At 42.1% G+C, this 23,167-nt stretch overlaps 1 protein-coding gene and 1 long non-coding RNA gene across 3 annotated transcripts; one reads left to right on the forward strand and one right to left on the reverse strand.

The window, feature by feature from the left end:
• Positions 1-3,274: 3,274 nt before the first annotated feature.
• On the reverse strand, positions 3,275-5,583 carry SLPI (secretory leukocyte peptidase inhibitor). Its single transcript, NM_001168575.1, is given in 4 exon segments — positions 3,275-3,456; positions 4,039-4,188; positions 4,612-4,770; positions 5,477-5,583. Coding segments are annotated over 4 exon segments (399 nt in total). The 5' UTR covers positions 5,562-5,583; the 3' UTR covers positions 3,275-3,451.
• Positions 5,584-5,666: 83 nt separating this feature from the next.
• Positions 5,667-15,976, forward strand: LOC129052129 (uncharacterized). 2 transcript variants are annotated; one of them, XR_008516954.1, is made up of 3 exons: positions 5,672-5,741; positions 6,989-7,226; positions 15,754-15,976. It is a non-coding gene; the product is annotated as an uncharacterized LOC129052129 (long non-coding RNA). The 2 variants fall into 2 exon arrangements; XR_010138715.1 differs by lacking the exon at positions 6,989-7,226 and having other exon boundaries at positions 5,667-5,741.
• The last annotated feature ends 7,191 nt before the right edge of the window (positions 15,977-23,167 follow it).

Consider the following 23,167-nt stretch of genomic DNA (forward strand, 5'->3'; position numbering starts at 1 on the left):
AAGAAATAATAGAGGAACAGCTCCATTACATTGGTCTGGTCGATGATTTTTTGCATTTGACCCCAAAAGCACAGGAAACAAAAGCAAAAATAGACAAATGGGATTGTAACAAATTAAAAAACTTCTGCACAGCAAAGAAAACAATTAGTAGAGTAGAAAGATAACCCACAGATTGGGAGAAAATATTTATAAACTGTATGTCCAATAAGGCATTAATATTCAAAATATAGATAAGAAACTCAAGCAATTCAATAGCAAGAAAACAACGTGATTTTTTAAATGAGCATAGGACCTAAATAGACATTTCTCAAAGGAAGCATACAAATGGAAGACATACAAATGGCCAACAGGTATATAAAAAAAAAAGTTCAACATCACCAATTATTAGGGAAATGTAAATTAAAACCACAATGAGAAAAACACTATGAGATATCACCTCATGCTTGTTATAATGGCTACCATGAAAAAGGCAAATGATAAATGTTGGAGAAGATGTAGAGAAAGGGGACCCTTGCACACTGTTGGTGGAAATGTAAATTAGTACAGCCATTATGGAAAACTGTATAAAGGTTTCTCAAAAAATTAAAAATAGAACTACCATATGATTCAGTAATTCCACTTCTGGATATGTATCCAAACAGAATGAAATGAATATGGTGAAGAGATAGCTGCACTTCCATGTTCATTACATCATTATTCACAATTACCAAGATGTGAAATCAACCCAAGTGTTCATCAAGGGATTAATACATAAAGAAAATGTTATATATATAGATATATAGATTATTAAAAATTAAAATTTTTAATAAAATTTTAATTTAATTTTAAAATGAAAAATTTTTAATAAAATTTTAATTTAATTTTAAAATAAAAAATTTTTAATTTTAATTAAAAATTCATATTTACGGCCAGGCGCGGTGGCTCACGCCTGTAATCCCAACACTTTGGGAGGCTGAGATGGGCAGATCACGAGATCAGGAGATGGAGACCATCCTGGCTAACATGGTGAAACCCCGTCTCTACTAAAAATACAAAAAATTAGCCGGGCGTGGTGGCGGGCACCTGTAGTCCCAGCTACTCGGGAGGCTGAGGCAGGAGAATGACGTGAACCTGGGAGGCAGAGCTCGCAGTGAGCGGAGATCCCGCCACTGCACATTCACACTGAACTCTATGAAAGCTTTTAAAATCCTGATGAATTCTAATTTTTAGCATCTTACTTGGGATCTTCATACCTATGTTTATAGAAGATGGCATTGGCTCATAATTTTCTTTTACTGTCCGTATTTGGTTGTAGTATCAAATTTTTGCTAAATTCATCATATTGCTTATCAATTGCTGTATACCAACTTTCCCCAAAACTTAGCATCTTAAAACCATTAACATCAACTCACACTTTGAGAGTCAGGAATCCAAGAGCAGCTTAGCTGGGTGATTGTAGTTCAGGGCCCTCATGAGGTTACAGTCAAGCTGTCTGCTGGGACTGCAGTCTTTTCAAGACTAGAGCGGGCCAGATGCAGTGGCTCATGCCTGTAATCCCAACACTTTGGGAGGCCAAGGCATGAAGATTGCTTGAGCTCAGGAGTTCAAGACCACCCGGGCCAACATGGCAAGACCCCATCTCTACAAAAAGTTTTTTAAAAATTAGCTGGGGCTGGGCACAGTGGCTCACGCCTGTAATCCCAGCACTTTGGGAGGCCGAGGCAGGCGGATCACGAGGTCAGGAGATCGAGACCATCCTGGCTAACATGGTGAAACCCCATCTCTACTAAAAATACAAAAAATTAGCCGAGCGTGGTGGCAGGCGCCTGTAGTCCCAGCTACTTGGGAGGCTGAGGCAGGAGAATGGTGTGAACCCAGGAGGCGGAGCTTGCAGTGAGCCAAGATCGCACCACTGCACTCCAACCTCGGCGACAGAGCGAGATTCTGTCTCAAAAAAAAAAAAAAAAATTAGCTGGATGTGGTGACGTGCACTTCTAGTCCCGGCTACTCAGAAAGTGAAGGCAGAAGGATCACTTGAGCCCAGGAATTCAAGGCTGCAGTGAGCCATGATTATGCCACGGCACTCCAGTCTGGGCAACAGAGTCAGACTCTATCTCAGAAAACAACAACAACAACAACAACAAAAAACTAAAAGACTAGAGCAAGACTGAAAAACCCACTCCAGGCTCACTCATGTGTTTGTGGTTGGGCCTCCGTTCCTCGTGGGCTCTTGGCCAGAGGTGTTGGATCCTCACTCTGTGGGCAACTGCACAGATGGCCTGAGTGTCCTCATGACCTGGCAACAGAATGCCCCCAGAGTAAGTGATTGAGGAGAGAGAGAGTGCCCCCAAAATGGAAGCTGCAAGCATTTTATCATCTAATTTCATGAGGACATAACTATCTCTCACTTTTGCAATATTTTATTGGTCACACAGACCAACTATGGAAAAATGCAGGAGGGGGCTACACAAAGGTGTGAATATCAAGAGGCTATATCACTGGGGGCCAACGTGGAGGGTGACTGCCACACTCATCAAATAAATAAAATGGTTCTCCCTGTTTTTCCTCTTCATTGAATTGTTAATTTAATACATTCCTTTGCTGCTTTTAGAGCATTGGTTGAAAGTAGTAAGGAAGATTTTTTTAGTTTAGTGACTTTTTCCAGGAAAGGATTAAATTAGAATATTTTAAAAAATCTTATCTAATCAAGTTGTCTTTTTCCTCTGGAGTCCACAGAGCAGAGCAACGTGGAGTAAGGCCCTTTGCCTGCTCCCTAGCTCTCAGCAGTCCCAGTTCCTGTTACTCCTGCCCCTTGGAGTCAAGGGCACCACCACCCTTGCATGGTATGGCCAATAGTGTGTCATAAATGTTACCCATTATGATAACGTTCTCATCTTAAAATAGAAGAAATAGTATCTTGGGAGAGAGAGGAAATGAAAGAGGCTCAAAATCACTCCAGTAGGCAACAAGTAGCCCCTATTTTTTGAGAACTTGCTGTGGCCTCGTAACATTGCTATTTGTTACATACACAATGCCTCCTCCAGTGTTCCAAATGCCGTGAGAAACTGACTTTTATTGCCACTTCCCAGACAAAAGAATTGAAATTTAGGAGATAAAATCACTTGTCCCAAATCAAAGAGTCAGCACTTTCAGACTCATGATATAAATTCAAGTCCCCCCAGTCCCTAAGCCTCTTCCTCCCACTACGTATGCACAGGAAGGAGGCCTCATATCTAGATCTGCCCTCATAGCCTCCCGCCCCACTCATACCCCCAGTGAATCACAGAAGCAGGATGTACAAAGAGAAATAGGCTCGTTTATTTATTCATTGATCAACTGGCACTTCTTGAAAGCCTGCTGTGTGCCAAGCCTTTCCCCAAAGGAGGATATCAGTGGTGGAGCCAAGTCTGGGGGTGGAAAGGACGTGGACCACACAGAGCAGGACTCCAGAGCCTCCTCCATATGGCAGGAATCAAGCTGTGAGAGAAAATCAGATAAGAGCTTCAGCATAGAAACCAGCCACATCATATCCACATCCTTCCTCCTGCCCAAGGATCCTCCTGAGATAGAGAAAATAGCAAGATAGTGCTATAGTTGAGAGAGACTTAGTGTCAGGAGACAAGTCTTGTTTTCACCGTAAAACTCTAAACTCAAAGCATTGAACTAGATAATCCTCAAACTCCACTGATCCTTTGTGATTTAACCTCAGAAAACATGATGGAAACAACCTGAATAATAAATTCTTAGTGCACATAGTGATTTGCAGAGCACTTTCAATCTCATTATGTCCATTTTACCGATAAAGAAACTGAGACTCAGAAAGTCACTTGCCCAGGACCCCCACCCAGAGACACTAGAATAGAATCAAAGCCACAGGCGATCCTATGGAAATCCTGGCCCTGAGACCTGGAGAACAGTTCTCTTGAAGGACAAGGGAGTCAGACAGAGGCTGTGCTTGGAGTAGGGATCAGGAGTCCCCCTGCCCATATGCCCGGGCCTCCGGAGGCTTGAGGCTGAGAGGGCTGGAGGGAGCTCAGTGTGCCCTCGCCCCCTGCTTACCTTTCACAGGGGAAACGCAGGATTTCCCACACATGCCCATACAGCACTTCAGGTCACGCTCGCACTGGCCATCCATCTCACAGTAATTAGGGGGGTTAAGCATCAAACATTGGCCATAAGCCACTGGGCACTTCCCAGGCTTCCTCCTCACTGGGTGAGAGTGAGACTACCGGTCAGAGGCCTTGTACTTTACACAACCCCTCCCATCCCCACTTTTTAGAGTGAGCCCCTGCTCCAGCCTGGGCAGGGGGGATCATCCCCTCCCCACCTCTATCACCATCACCTTCTCCCTAAGGCACCCCCCAAACATAGCACCTGGCTCTCCTAGAACATCAGGCCCCCCATTGATGCAGGTGGCCAGCTGTCCAGTGCTGACTAGGTGGGAGGCTTCCAACTACCTGGCTATCTAAATGCCCACTGCTTCATCAGCTGCTGGCTACCTTCCTGCTTAGGGCAGTGTGACTCACTGACTGATTGACAAGGAGGCCTGGCAGGACCCATCACCCAGTCCCATCCCCCTAATGCTGTGTCCTCAGGCTCACTCCTCTCTACGCAGTTCCCCGACCTACTTACTTGGGTTTGGGGTGTCAACAGGATCCAGGCATTTGATGCCACAAGTGTCAGGACAACATCTCTTCTTCCCTAGACACTGCCAGTCACTCTGGCACTCAGGTTTCTCATATCTAAGGCACTGGGCAGATTTCTTAGGAGGACAGACTCCAGCTTTGAAGGCTTTTGAAGAGAAAGTCAATTGGTCAGGAGGAGGCTGGGCACTGAGGAGCTATCATGCCTCCTGAACAAAGCACTTTTGAGGGGGAGAGACCCTTACCTCAGTAGCTATCCACAAAGCCCAAAGGGTCATGCCTGCCTGATCTCCAGGTGGATTGATGGGCTTGATTAAATTAGACAAATGGACAGGGGATGTTTCACACCCAAGAAAAGGGCAGCAGGCTTCTAGTCAAGGCCTCCCACCCAAGAGCAAAACAAGGCTACACAAAGGCAGAGAGGAAGGCTGGGAGTGATGGAGATGGAGAGAGATAAACAAAGATAAATAGAACCAGTGTGAGAGAAGTTGAGAGCTAAAGCCCAAGGCAGAAGCACAGAGACAAAATAGCAGAAGCAAAGACACAAAGAAGCACAGACAGAAACTAATGATTTGAGAGTTGCAGACAGGTGAAGAAGAAGGCAGAGTATGAGAAAGAGAGAGAGAGAGTGGGACCTGGGCTGACAGCATGGCTGCATAGAGGAAGCATTTCCAGAAGCTCAGAAACTCTCACACAAACCTTGGAGCTCAGCCAGACATGTATTCCACCCTCAGGGAGGTCTCCTGAAACTAAGCTGAGGGATCAGAGCCTACAGAAGGGGACACACCCACACCACCAGGAGACCTCACCTCTGACCCTGCAGCCCAGATTAGACCAGAGTAACTCCAACTTACACTTTCCAGAGCCTTCCACAGCCCAAGGTGCCAGAGTTCCCAGGGCAAGAAGCACCATGAAGGGGAAGAGGCCGCTGGAATTCATGGTGAAGGCAGGAGTGACTCTGATGGCCAATGCCAAACCTCACTATTTATTCTTTCACCAGTGGGTGTGGCCCCACCAGAATTCTTTTGGCCCCTCCCAGCTACTATTGCATAAGCAGGAAGCTTAGCCAGAGACCAGAAATCCTGACACCAAGGAGATAGTTTATCTTTCCTATGCCAGGTAAGGCTATGAGGCCAACACAGCAACTACCAGAAAAGAAAGGGAAGAGATTGGCCTGGGAGGTTGGTTGATTAAAGAGGCCATCTCAGTGTCCATCTGAGCCCTAAACATCACAAGACCCCAGGCCATTAGCCTTATAGGTGGAGAGAGGGAAGAAGTGGTCAATTGCAAAGGTGCTACCTGGACCTGGAACTAAAACCAGACACAGACTCCCAGCTGAGACTTTGTGCAATACATCCTATTCTCACATTACTAATTCTGATTCTCACATTACTGGACTCTCAGGCATTGTGAAACTCTGCTGATTACTCAATGCAGTTTCTTTCTCAAAAGTTTAGCTTGTTCAACCAACTGATACTTAGTTCCCTGAAATATTTACACCGTTATATCCCCAGTGCCTGTTCTGTGCCTGACACAGGAAAAGCACTCACAAATGAAAGCTGAAGAAGAACTCTGCTCTCAGCAAATCTCTTCGGAGCTCAGTTGTCTCAGCTGTGAAATGAAATGATACTAACAAGTCAGCCCTTCTCAGAGGGTTATGAAATTAAGGGCATGAATTAAGGACTCTGAAAAGAATAAATGAATAGTATCCCTTCCCACTGAAGAGAATTGAAATGAATCTGCGATAAAGGGGGAAAGCAGCTCATCAGTCACTGTGATCGACATTTAGCTATGAGATAATTTGAGATCTTAGAGGATTGCTTCCTAAAATTCCCCAAAATCCCTTACAGATCTCACATGACAGCAAAAAATTAAACCCATTCTATATGCTACCCAGTCTGCATAGATTGCTTCTAATTATAAAGAGAGTGATCATTATCTCTAAAATTCAGCCTATAGCTGAGTGTAGGGTCACACACTTGCTGTCTCAGCTGCTCAGGATGCTGAGGTGTACGGATTACTTGAGAGTAGGAGTTTGAGACCAGCCCTGGCCACATATTGAGACCCCATCTCTACAAAAAAATGTAAAAAATTACATCATGCCTGATACATCATGCCTGATGACGTATGCCTGTAGCCCCAGCTACTTGGGAGGCTGAGCCAGGAGGATCGCTTTAGCCCAGGAGTTTGAGGCTGCAGTGAGCCATGATTGTGCCACTGCATTTCAGCTTGGGGGACAGAGCGATACCCTGTCTTAAAAAAAAAAAATAAAATAAAATAAAATTCAGCCAAAGCTCATCTGGCTACAAATTCCAAGCTCTTGACTCATTATCTTCATGCTTGGAATTCTCCCATTCATTCCTAAGGTGAAGGTTTGTGGAACTTCCCACAGACATGAAAGACCCACTCATTATCAAGTAGCGACGGCCCCACATGAAGTTTTTAAGTATTCCACAACAAAACAGTCAACTGGCAGCAGATCCCATTATACAAAAGTCACTCCATGGTTTAAATTTTGGTGGATCAGAAGACTTGGACATAATCAATTGATCATCAGTCAAATTTTGGTGGAAAAAGAAAAGGAAGAAAATTAATATGCACAAGGTAACTACTATGAGCCAGGTGCATCCACTCCTAGTTGGAGTACTTAGTCGGGTCGGTAAGAGAGAAATGGAGGATATGATTTCTACCAATGGGTAATGACACTCTCAGGTCAAGATTTTTTTCTTACTTCCACTACCCAGGGGATAATTTGATTTCTCTCACAGAGTTCCTGTTCTCTCTCTCTCTCTCTCTCTCTCTCTCTCTGTTTGTTCCTATTTTCCTCAGTGCCACACTCAAGAAATTATCTGGAGTTTTCTAAATATTTATTTCTTAAAGAATGAAAAGGGGCTGGGCACGGTGACTTATGCCTGTAATCTTAGTACTTTGGGAAACCAAGGTGGGCGGATCACTTGAGGTCAGGAGTTCAAGAGCAGCCTGGCCAACATGGTGAAACCCTATCTCCACTAAAAATACAAAAATTAGCCAGGCATGGTGGCACACACCTGTAATCCCAGCTACTCAGGAGGCTGAGGCAGGAGAATCACTTGAACCCTGGAGGTAGAGGTTGCAGTGAGCCGAGATTGCACCTTGCATTCTAGCCTAGGCAATAGAGTGAGACTCTGTCTCAAAAAAAAAAAAAAAAAAAAAAAATTAAAAGGAAAATGCTACAGCTTAAGATTTTTTTAAAATCTGTGATTGACTGATTGCTCAATCTGTGATTGACTGATTAGAGCCAACTCCTTTCTCATCAGAAAAGATCCCTGTGCCCAATTAGCAATGTCTTCTGTGGGTGTCATAAGAAGATAATAATATATAATCATTATTATCTTTGACGTAATTGGTTCTAAATCTTTACATCATAGAATGTTAAAACTAAAAAGAGTACTTCAAGGGTTTTCTAGATCAGCAAACTACAGTCCTTGGACCAAATCCACCTAGTTACCTGTTTTTATAAAGTTTTATTGGCACATAGCCATACGTCCATTAATTTATGTATTGTCCAAGGCTATCTTTCCACTACAATGGCAATAGGACCTAAAATATTTACCGCAAAGCCTAAAATACTTATTGTCTGGTCCTTTAAGCAAATGCTAACCCCTAGACCAAACCCACAGCTTGCATAAAAGAGACTGAATCCCTTAAAAGAAGATCCAGGCCCAAAGCTGCATAGCGGATTAATGACACACACAAGATTGAGCTTTTCTAAAACAGGTTACTCACATGCTGATCCCCAGAACCTGTTTGGTGGAGGACACTTCCACTCCTAACCAAATCTTAACCTGAGATTGACTCATTCAATCTATTTCAAGGCCGGGAGTGGTGGCTCACTCCTGTGATCCCAGAACTTTGGGAGACTGAGGTGGGTGGATCACTTGAGGTCAGGAGTTTGAGAGCAGCCTGGCCAACATGGTGAAATCCCATCTCTACTAAAAATACAAAAATTAGCCGGGCATGGTGGTGTGCGCCTGTAATACTCAGGATGCTGAAGCAGGAGAATCACTTCACTCTGGGAGGTAGAGTTGCAGTTAGCCGAGATCATGCCACTGGGCTACAAGAGTGACACTCTGTCTCAAACAACAACAACAAAAAAAACTATTTCACACACCTTTTATTGCCTTCTACCTAAATCCTATAGGTTCCTTCATTCATTTATACAATCCATTCACACAAAAGTTATTTAACATTTCTTACCACATGTCAGGTATTGCACTAGCCCTAGGGCTAACAGAAAAGAGCACGCACACGGAGTCGACACCACATGGTTGTTAAGAACCTGAACTTCAAAGTCAGACTTACAGGTTGGAAGCAAATCACTGAACCTCTTTGAACTTCAGCTACCTCCACTGAAAAATGAGAGTGTTGCTGCCTCTGGAGTTGTACAGTTGTTGTGAGGAGTATTTGGAAAACACTCAGCAAACTGTCTGGTCCCCTCAGTACACTACACATTGTTTTTATTACCAGCGTGTCCCTGCACACATTAAGCGCACAGGGAGCCATCAGTCTTTAACTAAATAGCTTAGTCCTTGGGTCTGGACCCATCTGGCTCTGTCCCATTAAACGTTTGACAAAACACGGTCTTATTTCTTGACAAAATAGACCTGATTGGGCCTATTAGTAGGTAGGTAGATAGACAGATAGACAGATCTTAACTGACAGATAGAGATAGATAGATAGATAGATAGATAGATAGATAGACAGATAGATAGATAGATAAATGGATAGCCAGATAATCAGCTATTGGTTCTGTTTCTCTGGAGAACCCTGGCTGATGGAACCTGCTTTGCCTCTGCATTTCCCAATGCCATTTATTAAAGTTGGTTACATCATTACTTGTGAGGCTGCATCATCCTTTATGCCTCCTCTGAATACTGGTTTCTAATTACTGTCTCAAAGGTTGTTAGTGTGGCTGCTTGTCCATGACTACCAGGGTGCTGGTGACAGGGGGACCCTGGCAGCTGGTGGGTCCTGCACACACCAAGTAGCGGGACAGGGACCCTGCGCACCTCTGAGAGTCTGCACTCTCCCTGTGAGTATCCACATACTTGTGGAGGAGCAACAGTAAATAATTTTTTTTAACACCATGGCAGATCTAGAGAGAAACTGCCAAAGAAAGTTAAAAAATTAATTTTAGTACCATTAACACTTTTTTTCCTGCTTTTGAACAAGCGGCTCCACTTTTTCACTTTGTATTGAGTGTTATAAATTATGTAGCCGGCCCTGGAGGGGCTCATGGGTGAAGTGAGGGCAGCATCTCATTTGCACAAGAAATGTCTCTCCCTAATCCATCATGGCTCAAGACTGACCCGAGAGAGCACAGGTCAATCAGAGGCAAAAAAAAAAAAAAAAAAAAAAAAAAAGACATCAACTGAAAAGCCCCTTTGGAGTTGCAGAGAGATGGCCTGGAAAGCCCTGAGAAAGAGACAGGAGCAGCCACAGGCTCCCGCCAGGAGCCATCCAAGGCGGTAGGATGACTGCCCTAGATTCTAGCAATGGGGGAAGGAGTACAGAGTGGGAAGCACGCCCTTGGACTAGAACCCATGCAGTTCTCAGTCCAAGCTGGGATTCTCTGCCCCAGTGGCGCCATTGATCCTGGCTGGCTTCAGGCACCCGAGGGGAACATAGACAATTTTGAGGAAGATGCCCCAAGGCACAGGGCGCCCTGAAGTGTGAGGTGCAGGGAAGGAGCCCCGTTGCTCAGGCCTAAGGGAGATGTGTTTCGGGTTGCCCCATTCTGATAGCAGATGCCAGCTTCACCCTTAGCTAAAAGTCACTGTGTTCTTACCTAAAATTCACTATGTTTCCAAGTCTCAAAACCAAAAAACAACACAGAACAAAAAACTCTTTCGGAATCTGGCAGACCAGGTTTTCACAGCTCATTCCTGTGTGAATAAGGCAGCCACTACCTTTCCCTGGGCCTCAGTTCCTCTACCTGTCCCAAGACAGTAACTGTGACTCTAAGAAACAGTTTCATCCTGCTTCCTCTGAGGCCATGAGCTCACCCCAAGAGCCTCAGCCAATTTTCTGACTTTCATAGTTGCCTTTATAACTTAGCTTAAAATGTAGTCTTAAACAAAATACATAAAACATTCAATAATGACCAAATGGGAAAGGATTCGCAGAGCCGGGGAGTATGCAGAAGTAGCAGGTGTGGTGGGGAGAGTATTGGGGGGAAAAAAACCCTGAGCTGAGACAGGAAGAGCAGATGAGAAAGAGATGACTGCAAGGGAGGTGTGGTCATTTCAATCACCTCTGGAGGTGTCATCCACAGGTTGTGGACTTGGCAGCTGGATCTCCCTAGACCTTTCAGAGAAACAGATGGCTTAGCCACTCCTTATCATTTCCCCACCCAAGAAAGTTTGAATTCTGCAAGGTTTGTACTTCCTCCCCTACTGCTCATCATAGTCCTAATAAAATCTGGAAATATGAACTGTCCTTTTAGGCCCACAAGTGAATGGGTGAAGGGCAGTAAAGCAGAATCTGGGCAAGGGTGAAAAACATCCATCCATCGAAGTATTAGCAGGAGAAATTAACCAACAACGGTGGATCTCAGGTGTCTTCCTACTTATTACCATGCAAGAGATGGTTGGTGTACAGATCAGGGCTCTGCACTTTATCCCTTCAAAAGCTGCATGTCTGTCTCCCTAGAGGAAGGGATCCAGTTAACCTAAGGTTAAAAAAACAAAGTCTGTGGTATGTCATGAGGAAATGCTTTAGGGACCTGGTAAAACAAAAAGAAAAAGAGTGCTGGGCATTAAGAAACTGCCATCATGACTACCCATGGAAGAAAACCGGGAAAAGAAAAACTGGATTATTAAACTGTGGAACAGAGCTAGAAGCAGCTTGGGAAAAGATTTCCCCAAATCGCTAGAATCCATCTCCTTTGGTTTAGCATGTTTTATTACATTTAAGCGTCACACAAAACTTGGTAGCTACTAATGTCAAGTCAGTTTACAGATGAGAAAAAGTGAGTCTCAGAGAAACGTTCCTGTTGCAGATCAGGAGATGGCAGGGTCTTGGATGGACATGGCAGACGATGCCTGGTTGATCATTACTATGGGTGAGTTTGATGTCCAAGCGTGGGGTCAGTGGAGAGCACCACTATGAGGACACCTCTGTGGCCCAAACAGAGCAGAGCACCAGAAAGACCATGAAAGACTCACACTTGATAACATCACTTCTGGCCTCCGGGGCCCTGTGGTCAGCTAGAGAGGCATGATGATGATACTGGACTCAGGAGACTGGGTTGGAATCCCAGCTCTGTCCAATTTGATGTAGAACCTTCCTTTCTCTGGGCGTCAGTTTCCCTATTTGTAAGATCAGTGCATTGGAACAGATGCTCTTTAGAGGCCCCAAATCTTAGATTCTAGCTGGGTTTTTACCTTATAGAGGACTCTCAGGACCCAGAGAGTCAACCTTCCTGAAGAAAAAGCCTAGGAATAGACACTATGCATGACCCTGAACTTCACAGTGGACCAAGCACTTTTATATCCCCTTTTAAAGAAAAGGAAATGGAACCTCAGAGAGTAAGCCCACTTGCCCAAGATGACACAGCAAGTCAGAGGCACAGTAAGATTCAAACCCAAGTCTTCAGAACTCAGCCACATACTGCTACATTATGGTCCCTCCAAGACTTCTTTAGTCCTAAACCCAGAGTTGGAGATGTCTGGGATAGTAGCACTGTCCAGATAATCCTGTGGGGGAAAGTTAAAAAATGATCTTAAAGATGCAAGAAGTGAGAGTGCTGAATAAACCAAGGAGAATGGTGTTATTTTCAGGTGCAATTTGAGCAAGGGCTCAAATTATAGCTCCCACAAGATTCTCTCCATGACACTTCTCTTCATGTTGGCTTCATTCTTAGTCAGGCTCCCTCTTAGCATTTATAATATGGCTGTAGCATCTCCTCCCATCTTCCCAAATTCATGTCTAGTAAGGGCTTTTTCTGGGCAACTCAACTAACTAGGAGTGGCTAGAATTAAATCTTTAAACCAATGATTGGGACCAGGGAAATGTACCGATTGGTTTAAACCAAGGCCACAATACTCATCACCATGTGAACTCCCCAAATCCAGTGGAATTTTCAGAGTGGGAGAGGGAATGATTCTCCTGGGGTAAATTAGGATATAGCTACCAGCAGAAGGGTGAAAGGATGCTCAGTGGTAAAAATAGCAGTGAGTGTTCTCTAAAGTATACCCCTTTTGGTTACTGACATCTACATAACTGTAAATTTTTTCAAATACTTTCTAAACCAACATCTACATAAAATGCACTCAACCTCTCTCCCAAAGAAAGACAACAAAATGTCTCTCTGGGTACTATATTCATCTCCAGTTCTGCAATGTGGGTGAAAGCAGTTCTGTCAGTTAAATTTATAGTCTTTACAGATTAAGTTTAATAAGCTTGAGTAAATTTAACCACTTCAAATGCACCCAATATAAAATGGTAGATTGAGGGCGGAATGACTGCAATAAAAAGTCCTATTTGCAAAAGGGAAACATAGGAGGATATATACAAATTGTCACTGGCCCATAATACAGATTGTATATCCTGTAAGACATGGATGTGAGGACTTCCTACCTAATGTTGGAGTGATTTCCTTATTCAATAAATCTGAAGAATCCAGTTCTGCCATCTGGGAGCCTGCCTTTCCTTTGCCTGTCGCCTTCCATGGCTACATCTCAGAGGAGTATTGCAGAGGATGCCCTTTTGTTGGGGAAGGAAGGGCATCTGCACCTTTTCAAGAATTCACTTTATATAGGTGCAGCAGGACGTGGGGATCGACATGAGCAATCAGTGGCCATTATGAGGCTTGGTTTTCACGCTTAGTTGGCTCCTGGTCCATTTGCTTCATATAAAAGCATGGACTAGTAACTATTGTCAGAAATCTTGCCGAGTCATGTTTGCCTTTTATTTATTCTGCTTTACTCCAAATACGCACTTTTAGTCTGAAGATGCATGTCTTAATTCTAAAAGAAAAAATCCTTTCTTTATCTCTTTGAATATTACTTCTGTGCCATTCTCTCCACTCTCTTTCTGGAACTTCCACTGGATATTTACTAGACCTTCTATTTTTATTATCGTTGTTTTGCCTTTCTCTTATATTTTTCTCTTCATCTCTCTGTGCTGGGCTCTGGGTGAATTTCTCAGTACTAGCTAACAATTCACCAAGTTTTCTTTCAGCTGCATCCAGTCTAAACTCTATTTTATCTAATGTTTTTCCAACTTTTATTTTAGGTTCAAGGGGTACATGTGCAGCTTGTTAACATGGGTAAATTGCATGTTAATGTTTGACGTACAGATAATTTTGTCACCCAGGTAACTAGCATAATACCCAATAGGTACTCTCAGTCCTAACCCTCCTCCAACCCTTCACCCTCAAGTAAGCCCCATTGCCTATTGTTCTCTTCTTTGTGTCCACATGTATTCAATGTTTAGCTCACACTTATAAGTGAGATGATGTGATACTCTGTTTTTGGTTTTTCTGGGTTTTCTGTTGCTGCTTTAATTCACTTAGGATAATGGCCTCCAGCTCCACCCATGTTGCTACAAAGGACATTATTTCATTCTTTCTTATGCCTGCATAGTATTCCATGGTGTTTATGTATCACAGTTTCTTTATCCAATCCACCATTGATGGGCATCTAGATTAATTCCATGTCTTTGCTATTTTGAATACTGCTGCAATGAATATATGCATGCATGTGTCTTCATGGTAGAACAATTTCTATTCCTTTGGGTATATATCCAGTAATGAGATTGCTGGGTTGAATGCTAGTTCTATCTAGTGAGTAATGAATTTTTATTTCAATAATCATTTATTTCCAGTATTTCTACTTGGTTCTTTTTTTTATATGTTCATCTGGTAAATCTAAATAATGTACAGTTGTCTGCCACTTTTTTACCAAATTAGGCAGGACAACCCTTAGGCCAATTGTTAGGTATCTGCATTCTCTGAAAATTCAGCCTCATTGCTTGTTTTAAAAGAAATAGAAAGAGACTTAGCATCAATAAACAATAAGCACCTAACCATAGCTCTCTTGTTTGATGTTGTTTTTCCTCCCATGAACATAAATCAAATTATCAATCAGCGATGCTTCTATGTGCATTTATGTTTAAGGTCTTCCTCAATTAGATGGCTAACCAAAGTCATCCCCTACAAAAGAAGACATACAAGTTATAAATTGGTGCAGGCTGGAAAGAAATTATCATGATTTGCAAACCTAGAGTGTGCCTTAAGATTTTCCCATAGAAAATGGAGGCAATTATATCTCTATTCTGGTGTCTGTAATCCTAGCACTTTGGGAGGCGGAGGCAGGAGGATTGTTTGAGCCCAGGATTTCAAGACCAGCCTGGGCAAAATAGCGAGACCCCGTCTCTAAAGAAAAATAAAAGAAAAAAGTAAAAATTTAAAAGAAAAAAATCACTTGTGGAGATGGGGCTAGGAGAAGCTGAGAAAGGAATGAAAACGTGGGAGGGGCAGCATGTCCAGTCATCCCTGTTGGTCTAAGAGCAGCAATGCACTTCAAGGGAGAGGCTGGGTGTCCACCTCCTTCTTTCACCAGAAGGCTTGAATTCCCTTGGCTCGAATTTTGCCATTTGTCCAGGTTGGATTCGTCTTAGCAATTCTGGAGAGACTGAGAAAGGTGGTTGCCCTCAGAGAAAAAAATCAGTACAAAGAAAAGTTAGAGAACTCAGGGATGGGGAGAACTGGGATCTGGGGCAACAGCAGCAAATGTCTGAACCAGAAGTAGAAGCCAAGAAAATTCAATGGTGGCAGAAGCGTTCGAAACCTCCCCTCCCAAGAAATGATTTGTGACAGTGTCGGATTGATGACCAGGATGTTTCTCACATTTTTCCCTCACGGGCTGGCATATCTTCCCAAAGGGAGACAACCATTTACTCAATGACCAACAAAAAAGAAGCCATGACTTGTCACTAAGGAAGTGGTGTGGGCCTTGATAAGACATATGAAAAAAAGAACGTGGCCTCTGTGGCGGTTGAACATGTGTTTGCTTTGTAATTATTCATTAAATCTTACTCTTATTTTATGTGCTTTTCCTAATGCATGTTTTGTTTTACAATTTTAAAGTGTTGGGAGAAAGAATGAGTATTGGAAATTAGGCAATTGTCAGCAATGCTGGAACCTACAGGGGAGGCCAAGAGGAGAAAGAAAAATGACCTATCAAACTCTAGAACAAGGAGGATGCAGACCCCAAATTCCACAGCCTGGACAAACATCTCCCAAATTATCCTATATCTTTTCGCTTGATCTTGGTGACATTCATTAAAAGATCACAGACTTTGGAATCAGACTGACCAGCTTTCAAATCCTGTCTTTCCCACTTAATAAATATGTTCCCTTTGATAATTCTGATATTTATGGCTAATAATTACTGAGCATCTGTTATATGCTGGGCACTGTGCTAAAGGCTTTCCATGCTTTTTCACATTTAAACCTTATAACAATGAATAAAGCAGGTACTACAGTACCCAATTTAACAAACAGGAAAAATAAGGCTCAGAGTCAGCCTCCTATACAAGGTGACAGGAGGAAGGAATGCTTTGGGTGAATTTGATAGGGGCTATCTAAGGAATAATGCTTCTTACCCAGGCCTGAAGAGCAGCCAAGAGGATTCCCTGCACCCAAAGCTGGGATAAGGAGAGAGAACCACTGAGGGTCACCTCTGCAGTTCATGCAATTGATGTGCCTGCTGTACAGATGGTGCTTGAGCTCCAGATAGAAGTGTCAGTTAGCATAAACTGTCTCTGGTGTCATCTTGATTAAAAATAGGACAATCTCCAATTTTATAAACACATTTTTTACAGTCGTAGTTTCCACATTTAAGTCGTTAATCCATCTGAAATTTATTTTTGTGAAAGGTTTAAGTAGAGACTTTGTTTCATTTTTTTTTTCAATATGGAATGTCAATTGTTCCCTATATCATTGATCCCCCTATTGATCACAAAACTGTATTAATTTTGTACCAGTTTTCATATGTGGATGGATGCACTCTACTAGGTTTTCTTACTCAATTTGTTCACTCCCAGACCAATACCTTACTCCTTTAATTTGCATCTATATTTTTTATAACCTGGTTCGCAGTAGAAGTCTTTTCTGTTTTACTTGTTTAGAATTGTTTTAGCTATCCCTGTGCTTTTACTCTACCATGTAAACTTTAGGATCAATTTGACAAGGTCCTTAAAAACTCTGTTGAATTTTTATTATGATTGCATCCATGCTATAAATTACCTGGAAGAGCCAAAATATTTACCATAGTAAGTCTTCCCAAGTATAAAAAAATAAGTATCACTCTATTTATTCAAGCCCTCTTCAAGTCATTTAATAAAATTTTATTTTCATCATATAATTTTTGCAAGTTTTTCCTTGGTTCATTTCCAGGTAATCATAAATTTTATGGCTGTTGTGAATAGTTGATTCTCTTGGATTTCCCATTGATTCTCTTGGATTTCATCCTAAGACAATCATATCATTCATAAACACTCACAATTTTATCTCTCCCTTTCCAATCCTCATACCTCTTTATTTTTATGTCCAATTTTATTGCATTGGCCTAAGATCACTAATATGAGATTGACTGAGAATGGAGATGGGAGAAATTCTGCCCTTGTACCTGTCTTTAAGGATGCCATTTCTAAAGTGTCATCACTGAGGATATTTGCTGCTACTGTTGGTAAATACCCTTTACCAGGTTAGTCATGTTCACTTTTGTTCCTAGTCTAGGGTGTTTCTATTTTTATTATGCATGAATGTAGAATACAATATAGAATGATTTTTATGAAGCTATTTAGAGACTCATTTGGGTCATCTTTAAACTTTTAATTTGCTTAATCCCCTTGATAGATTTTCTGTTCTTGAACTATCTTTGTATATCTATTTATTTATTTATTATATTTATTATAGGGATACCCTACTATTATAATAAATATCCTAGCACGTATTATGTTTGTCACTTTGAAATATTTCAAATGTATGGAAAAAAATGGGAAGAACAGTACAAAGAACTACCGTATTCCCTTCACCCAGATTCACTAAATGTTAACATTTTGCCACATTTGTTTTATCATTCTTTCTCTTTTGTGCGTGTGAGAGAATAGAATGTTTTTTTCCAACCATTGAGAATAAGTTGTATACATTATGCTCCTCTATCCATGAATACTTCAGTGTGTATTCCCTATGAATAAGGACACCTTTGTATAACCACAGTACAGTTAACAACTTCAAAAAATTCAACACTGACAAAAAATTCCAACATTTAGGATTTTCCCATATATTCTCATAAGAAAAAAAAGTCTAGTTTCTTAAACTCTGATTATGAAATAAACACAAAATATCAAAGATAAGCACTACGAAAGTTTCCATCCGTGCTTTCCCTTTTTTTAGTCTCTGAAATCATTTGGGATAGAAATCGTCTTTCTTGTAGGTTTGGTAAAAAATGAATACATTTCATATTATTTCCCATTTTAAAAGAAGAGATTTAATTACCAAGTAAAAACCTCTTAACTTGTTTTCTTTTATAAAAGGAGAAATTTAATTACCATTTTAAATTATTTAATGATTAGAGGTTTGTTCAGGTTTCAAATTTCTTCTTGAAACCAGAAAGGACAAAGAGAGAAAAGGAAACTGGTCATGCCTGGTAACCACTGAAGCAATTCATTTCAGACCTGTGTTACAACTCCTGATAAATGAAATCAAAGAGGATCACACTCATGTGTGTGTGATTTCTGAATAGTGCCCCAAAGAAAGTGCTAAACCTGACCAACAACAGCAACATTCTCAATAGGAGGTGGAGTGAGGATTGGTGCCACAAGGAAACTGGAGCTGATCCTAAAGGAAAATAAATATCTACTAGTTGTTGACCGATGTCACTGTGCACTTGTCTCACAAGCAATGTCTTTATTCCTCACCACCATACAGAAAAGGAATTAATATTAACCCCATACATACATGGTAAAACTGACGGTCAGAAACATGAATTCCCCAGCAATTTGGACATAACTCACACAATTATGATTTAAGATATGATCTGTCTCACTCAAAATCCACTATTCTTTCCACTCCACATGCTGAGAGCAAGGCCACAAATCCCACCATCTCTCTCACTTCTCTCCTTTCCTCCCATCATCCCCCATGTCCTAGACCATGGGCCAGGTGCAGTGGCTCATGCCTGTAATCCCAATGCTTTGGGAGACAGAGGCGGGAGAATCACTTGAGGCTAGGAGTAACATAGGCTGATCTTGAACCAGCCTATGAGACCTCATCTCAAAAAGAAAAAAAGAAAAAGAAAGAAAGGATGGAAGGAAAGAAGGAAGGAAGGGAGGGAGGGAGGGAAGAAGGAAGGGAGGGAGGGAGGGAGGGAGGGAAACAAAGAAAGAGAGAGAGAAAGAGAAAGAAAGAAAGAAGAAAGAAAGAAAGAAAGAAAGAAAGAAAGAAAGAAAGAAAGAAAGAAAGAAAGAAAGAAAGAAAGAAAGAAAGGAAAGAAAGAAAGAAAGAAAGGAAAGGAAAGGAAAGAAGGAAAGGAAAGGAAGGGAAAGGAAAGGAAAGTCAGGTGTGATGATATGCACCTGTAGTCCTAGCTACTTGAGAGGCTGAGGCAGGAGACCCCCTTGAACCCAGGAGTTCAAGGTTCCAGGGAGCTGTGACTGCACCATTGCACTTCAGCGTGGGCAACAGAGTAAGACTCTGACTCTTAAAAATAAACAGATAAATAAATAAATATATTGGGTCTAACGGGGTGGAAAAACACTTAGGTAATCTCTAGAGAGACTCTGACTATGATACTAGTCTAGGCTTGACTCGTCAGCCATCTCATGTCCATTCCCAACCCACCCAGAGATCCCGCAAACCTGGGAGATCCTAACAAACAATTTTTTAAATGAAGAGCAGAGACTATGGCCGAATCTACAGACTGATGCACTCCACATCCATTTCAACCATTTTTTGTGTACCTCTCTATAGTGCAGAGGCTACAATGTTAAAAGCTACATTCTCCAGACCCCCTGAAGGTAGGGTCTGGCTGTCATTTATGTTTCACCAGTCACATGCACTCTCACAAGGGTTGAACCAAGGCTAAGTTAGAGGAAAGCAGAGTGTAGGACATATATTTTGCTGGTACAGACCATAGCAGAAGCAGAATGGTTCTCCAGCCGGGAGCTTCCTGAATTGCAGCTAAGGCACCATGACTCAGGGGGAGGAAATTTTCCTGATACTCAGTGTACCGGCTTCTCCTTCAGCCGTCCAAGTGATTTTATAGGACACCTAATCCTAATAATAAATCACTTTCCGTTTAAACTAGCTAGAATAGTTCCTGGTTTTGTAACTGATGCTTAACCAATATAGAAGATAAGAGAGATACAGGAGTTTGCCTGAGGTCAATCAGCTAGTTGATGGCAGAGCTGAGGTTCAAACTCAAGAATCTTAGGATGTGGCCTTCTGCTCCCAACCCCCAAGTAACCTGCACTCTCGGGACACTGATCAGAGGGGCTGGGATAAAAGGAATTCTTAGGGAGATCCTGTGGTCCCCAGTTTTAGCTGACTCCTCTTCACCCCACTGGTGAAGGAGGAATTTCTGACCTAGGGTTATAAGGATGGCCAACCACATGACACCCAATGCTGAACAGATGAGATCCATAGCTGTTTATTATTCACATCCCAGCCTGGGGGACAAGGACACTGCATGCCACCCAGGGCCACATGGAGATTACACTTGGGAGCCCAGTGTGCCACCAAGGGCTGTGAGAGGCAAGGTTTACAGTGTCACGAGAGTGGGATGTTCTCTGCCTCCCACAGGAGGGTATGACTGGCTTGCTTGAATAATTCTGCAGGTTGTCAGGAAACTGAAACCCATTGATCAGGAATAAGCAGGACCTGTAGCTGGTCCCTTAATAAGGAGGTTGTTTAGCTAGGAGACTTTTTCCATGGGAGTACAGTAAAGAGGGAAACTTAAGGTTAGTAAGTTCCGGGTCCCTACTGATTTTATCAGACATCATGGCAGCAGATAAGATTGAATTTGAATTAAAATTTTGGACCACATCTCCTTGAACAAAATTGTTGAGATGATGGGAAAAAAACAGTGTTGAAGATAGCAGTGCCAGGCAGATACTCCCTCTAAGGGATAAATAAGCAGGAGACCTCTTATTGATGGCCCAGGGCACCAGCAGTTGTGGTCATAAATGAGTTACATGAAGTCAGCCTCTCCTGGATTTTTCACGATGTGAATACATGCTTTTCCATACATGCCCTTACAGTACTAGAATTCATCTTAGCACTGGCCTTTCTTCTCACAGTTGTTTGGGGGTTTGGGCATCACATACTGGCCTCTAGTACTTCCAGACCTTCAGCATAACAAGAGAGAGCAAGACCACATGTCATCCCTGTCCCTAGGATTCTGCCCCACCACTTCCAGTGGATGCAATCAAGCCTGAGGATTGCCTTCAGGAACAAGCAACCACCCTGTTGGCCAGTGTTGAACTTTCCCTGGCAATACAACCCGTGATGTTAGCCAGCTTCTGGTCTATTTGCTTCCATAGACTTGTAACCAAAGCCAAGTATCTTGTTGTATAGATGTTAATTAATTCATTATGCTCCATATTTCATGTATGCTTTTGAGGTGATCACTCACATCTTTAATTCTAAAAAAATTTTTGGCTGGACACAGTGGCTCATGCCTGTAATCCCAGCCCTCTGGGAGACCAAGTTGAGTGGATTGCTTGAGTCCAGGAGTTCAAGACTAGCCTGGGAAACATAGTAAAATCCTGTGTCTACAAAAGATACAAAAATTAGCCGAGCATGGTGGTGTGCATCTGTACTCTCAGCTACTCCAGGGGCTGAGGTGAGAGGGTCACCTGAGCCCAGGAGGTGGAGGTTACAGTGAGCCAAGATTGTACCACTGCACTCCAGCCTAGGTGACAAAGTGAGACCCCACCTCAAAAATAAAAATAAAAATAAAAATTTTTATCTCCTATTACTTCTCTAAATATCCTCCTCTCACTTTCTTTTCCCTCATTCTAAAACTTGAATTTGGTGTGTTTACACACTCTTATTTTTTCCATATCCATCTGTTCTTGATTCATATCTACCTGGTTTTATTTCCTAATGTCTTTTATGGATGTTAAGAAAACATGGGTGGATGGATGGTTATGGAACCTCTTCTCTTTTTATGGATCTTATTCCTTTTATCCCCCTAAAAGTCTTAAAATTCTTATTTCAAGGTGATTTTGGGGATTAGGCTGTTACTTACATTTTGTCTCGAGTGAACTAGCCTATCTCCTAATTGTTAAGTTTGTTGCTGCTTCAAGAGGTCCCTAATCAAAATGCCTTTTATAACCCTGGAACCTCCTAACACTAACAACTATTTTTCTCAGTATTGGTTTAAAAGTGAAATTAAATTGAGTGTCATAATTAAGCAGGTTATACCAAGATTGGTGTACATTTCTCAGAAACAAAATTTATGTGTTGCAACAAACAGGACATGAAGTAATCACAAAGTACCTGTGAGAAGTTTCTCTCTATGCAAAAATTGTGCCAGCTGGCTGTTTTGTTTAGTTTCAAAGCATAGTAGGACATGCCTATGGAACCTGCCTCAATGGAAGTAGCGGAATTAACATAGGTTTTACTACAGCCAATCATTTGTGCATCAAGAGAGATTGGGAAAGACAAAAGAACACTTCCTTTCTTAAAAATAAAATTATAGCTGGGTGGGGTGGCTCATGCCTGTAATCCCAGCACTTCGGGAGGCCAAGGCAGGCAGATTGCTTGAATCCAGGAGTTCAAGATCATCCTGGCAAAACCACTGCACTCTGGGCAACAGAGCAAGACTCTGTCTCAAAATAAATAAATAAAGTTATGATAAAAACCTTCTATGCTCCTTCCCACCATTACTATCCTACTATTACTAGGACTGGAATCAATGTGTTGATGGCTGAATAGTGTTTTGGAAACAGACTTTAGGGCAACAGAAAAACCATTTGATTGGTTTCTAGGTATCTTGGTTTTCTAAAACTTCAGCCTTGTGGCTTGTATTAAATTAACCAAAATTAGCTCTAACTCAGGAAAAGGTTATCCCTCGGTTTTGTCAACTGTCTGAAATAGCTTGCTTTCCCAGCATTATTTTTATGCATATACTTTCCTATTTTTGTTAGCAGACTTACCTAGAATGGAAGGTTTTTGTTTCCCTTCTCTGTGCCCAGTCTTCCTGGTCCACCCATAATTTTGTGGTCACCTCCGTCTAGTCCCCAAGTACCCTCTGGGTCAGAGTCAGGTTTCATATTAGTAGCTCAGAGCCATCCTGACCTGGTTCTTAGTTCTAAATCCCAAAACCATAGTGTGTTAGCACTGGAAGGCGTCTCGAAGATCATCTAGGCCAAATCAACCATTTCTCAGCAGAAGAAAACTGAGACTTGAGAGGAGGAACCCTGCTCAAGTCACCTGCCAGGTAGAGTTACCCCCATGGGCACTCCCTGGGGCCTGTTCCCTGCTGCCACAT

This window comes from Pongo abelii, chromosome 21, assembly GCF_028885655.2.
Source record: "Pongo abelii isolate AG06213 chromosome 21, NHGRI_mPonAbe1-v2.0_pri, whole genome shotgun sequence".
Taxonomy (NCBI): Eukaryota; Metazoa; Chordata; class Mammalia; order Primates; family Hominidae; genus Pongo; species Pongo abelii.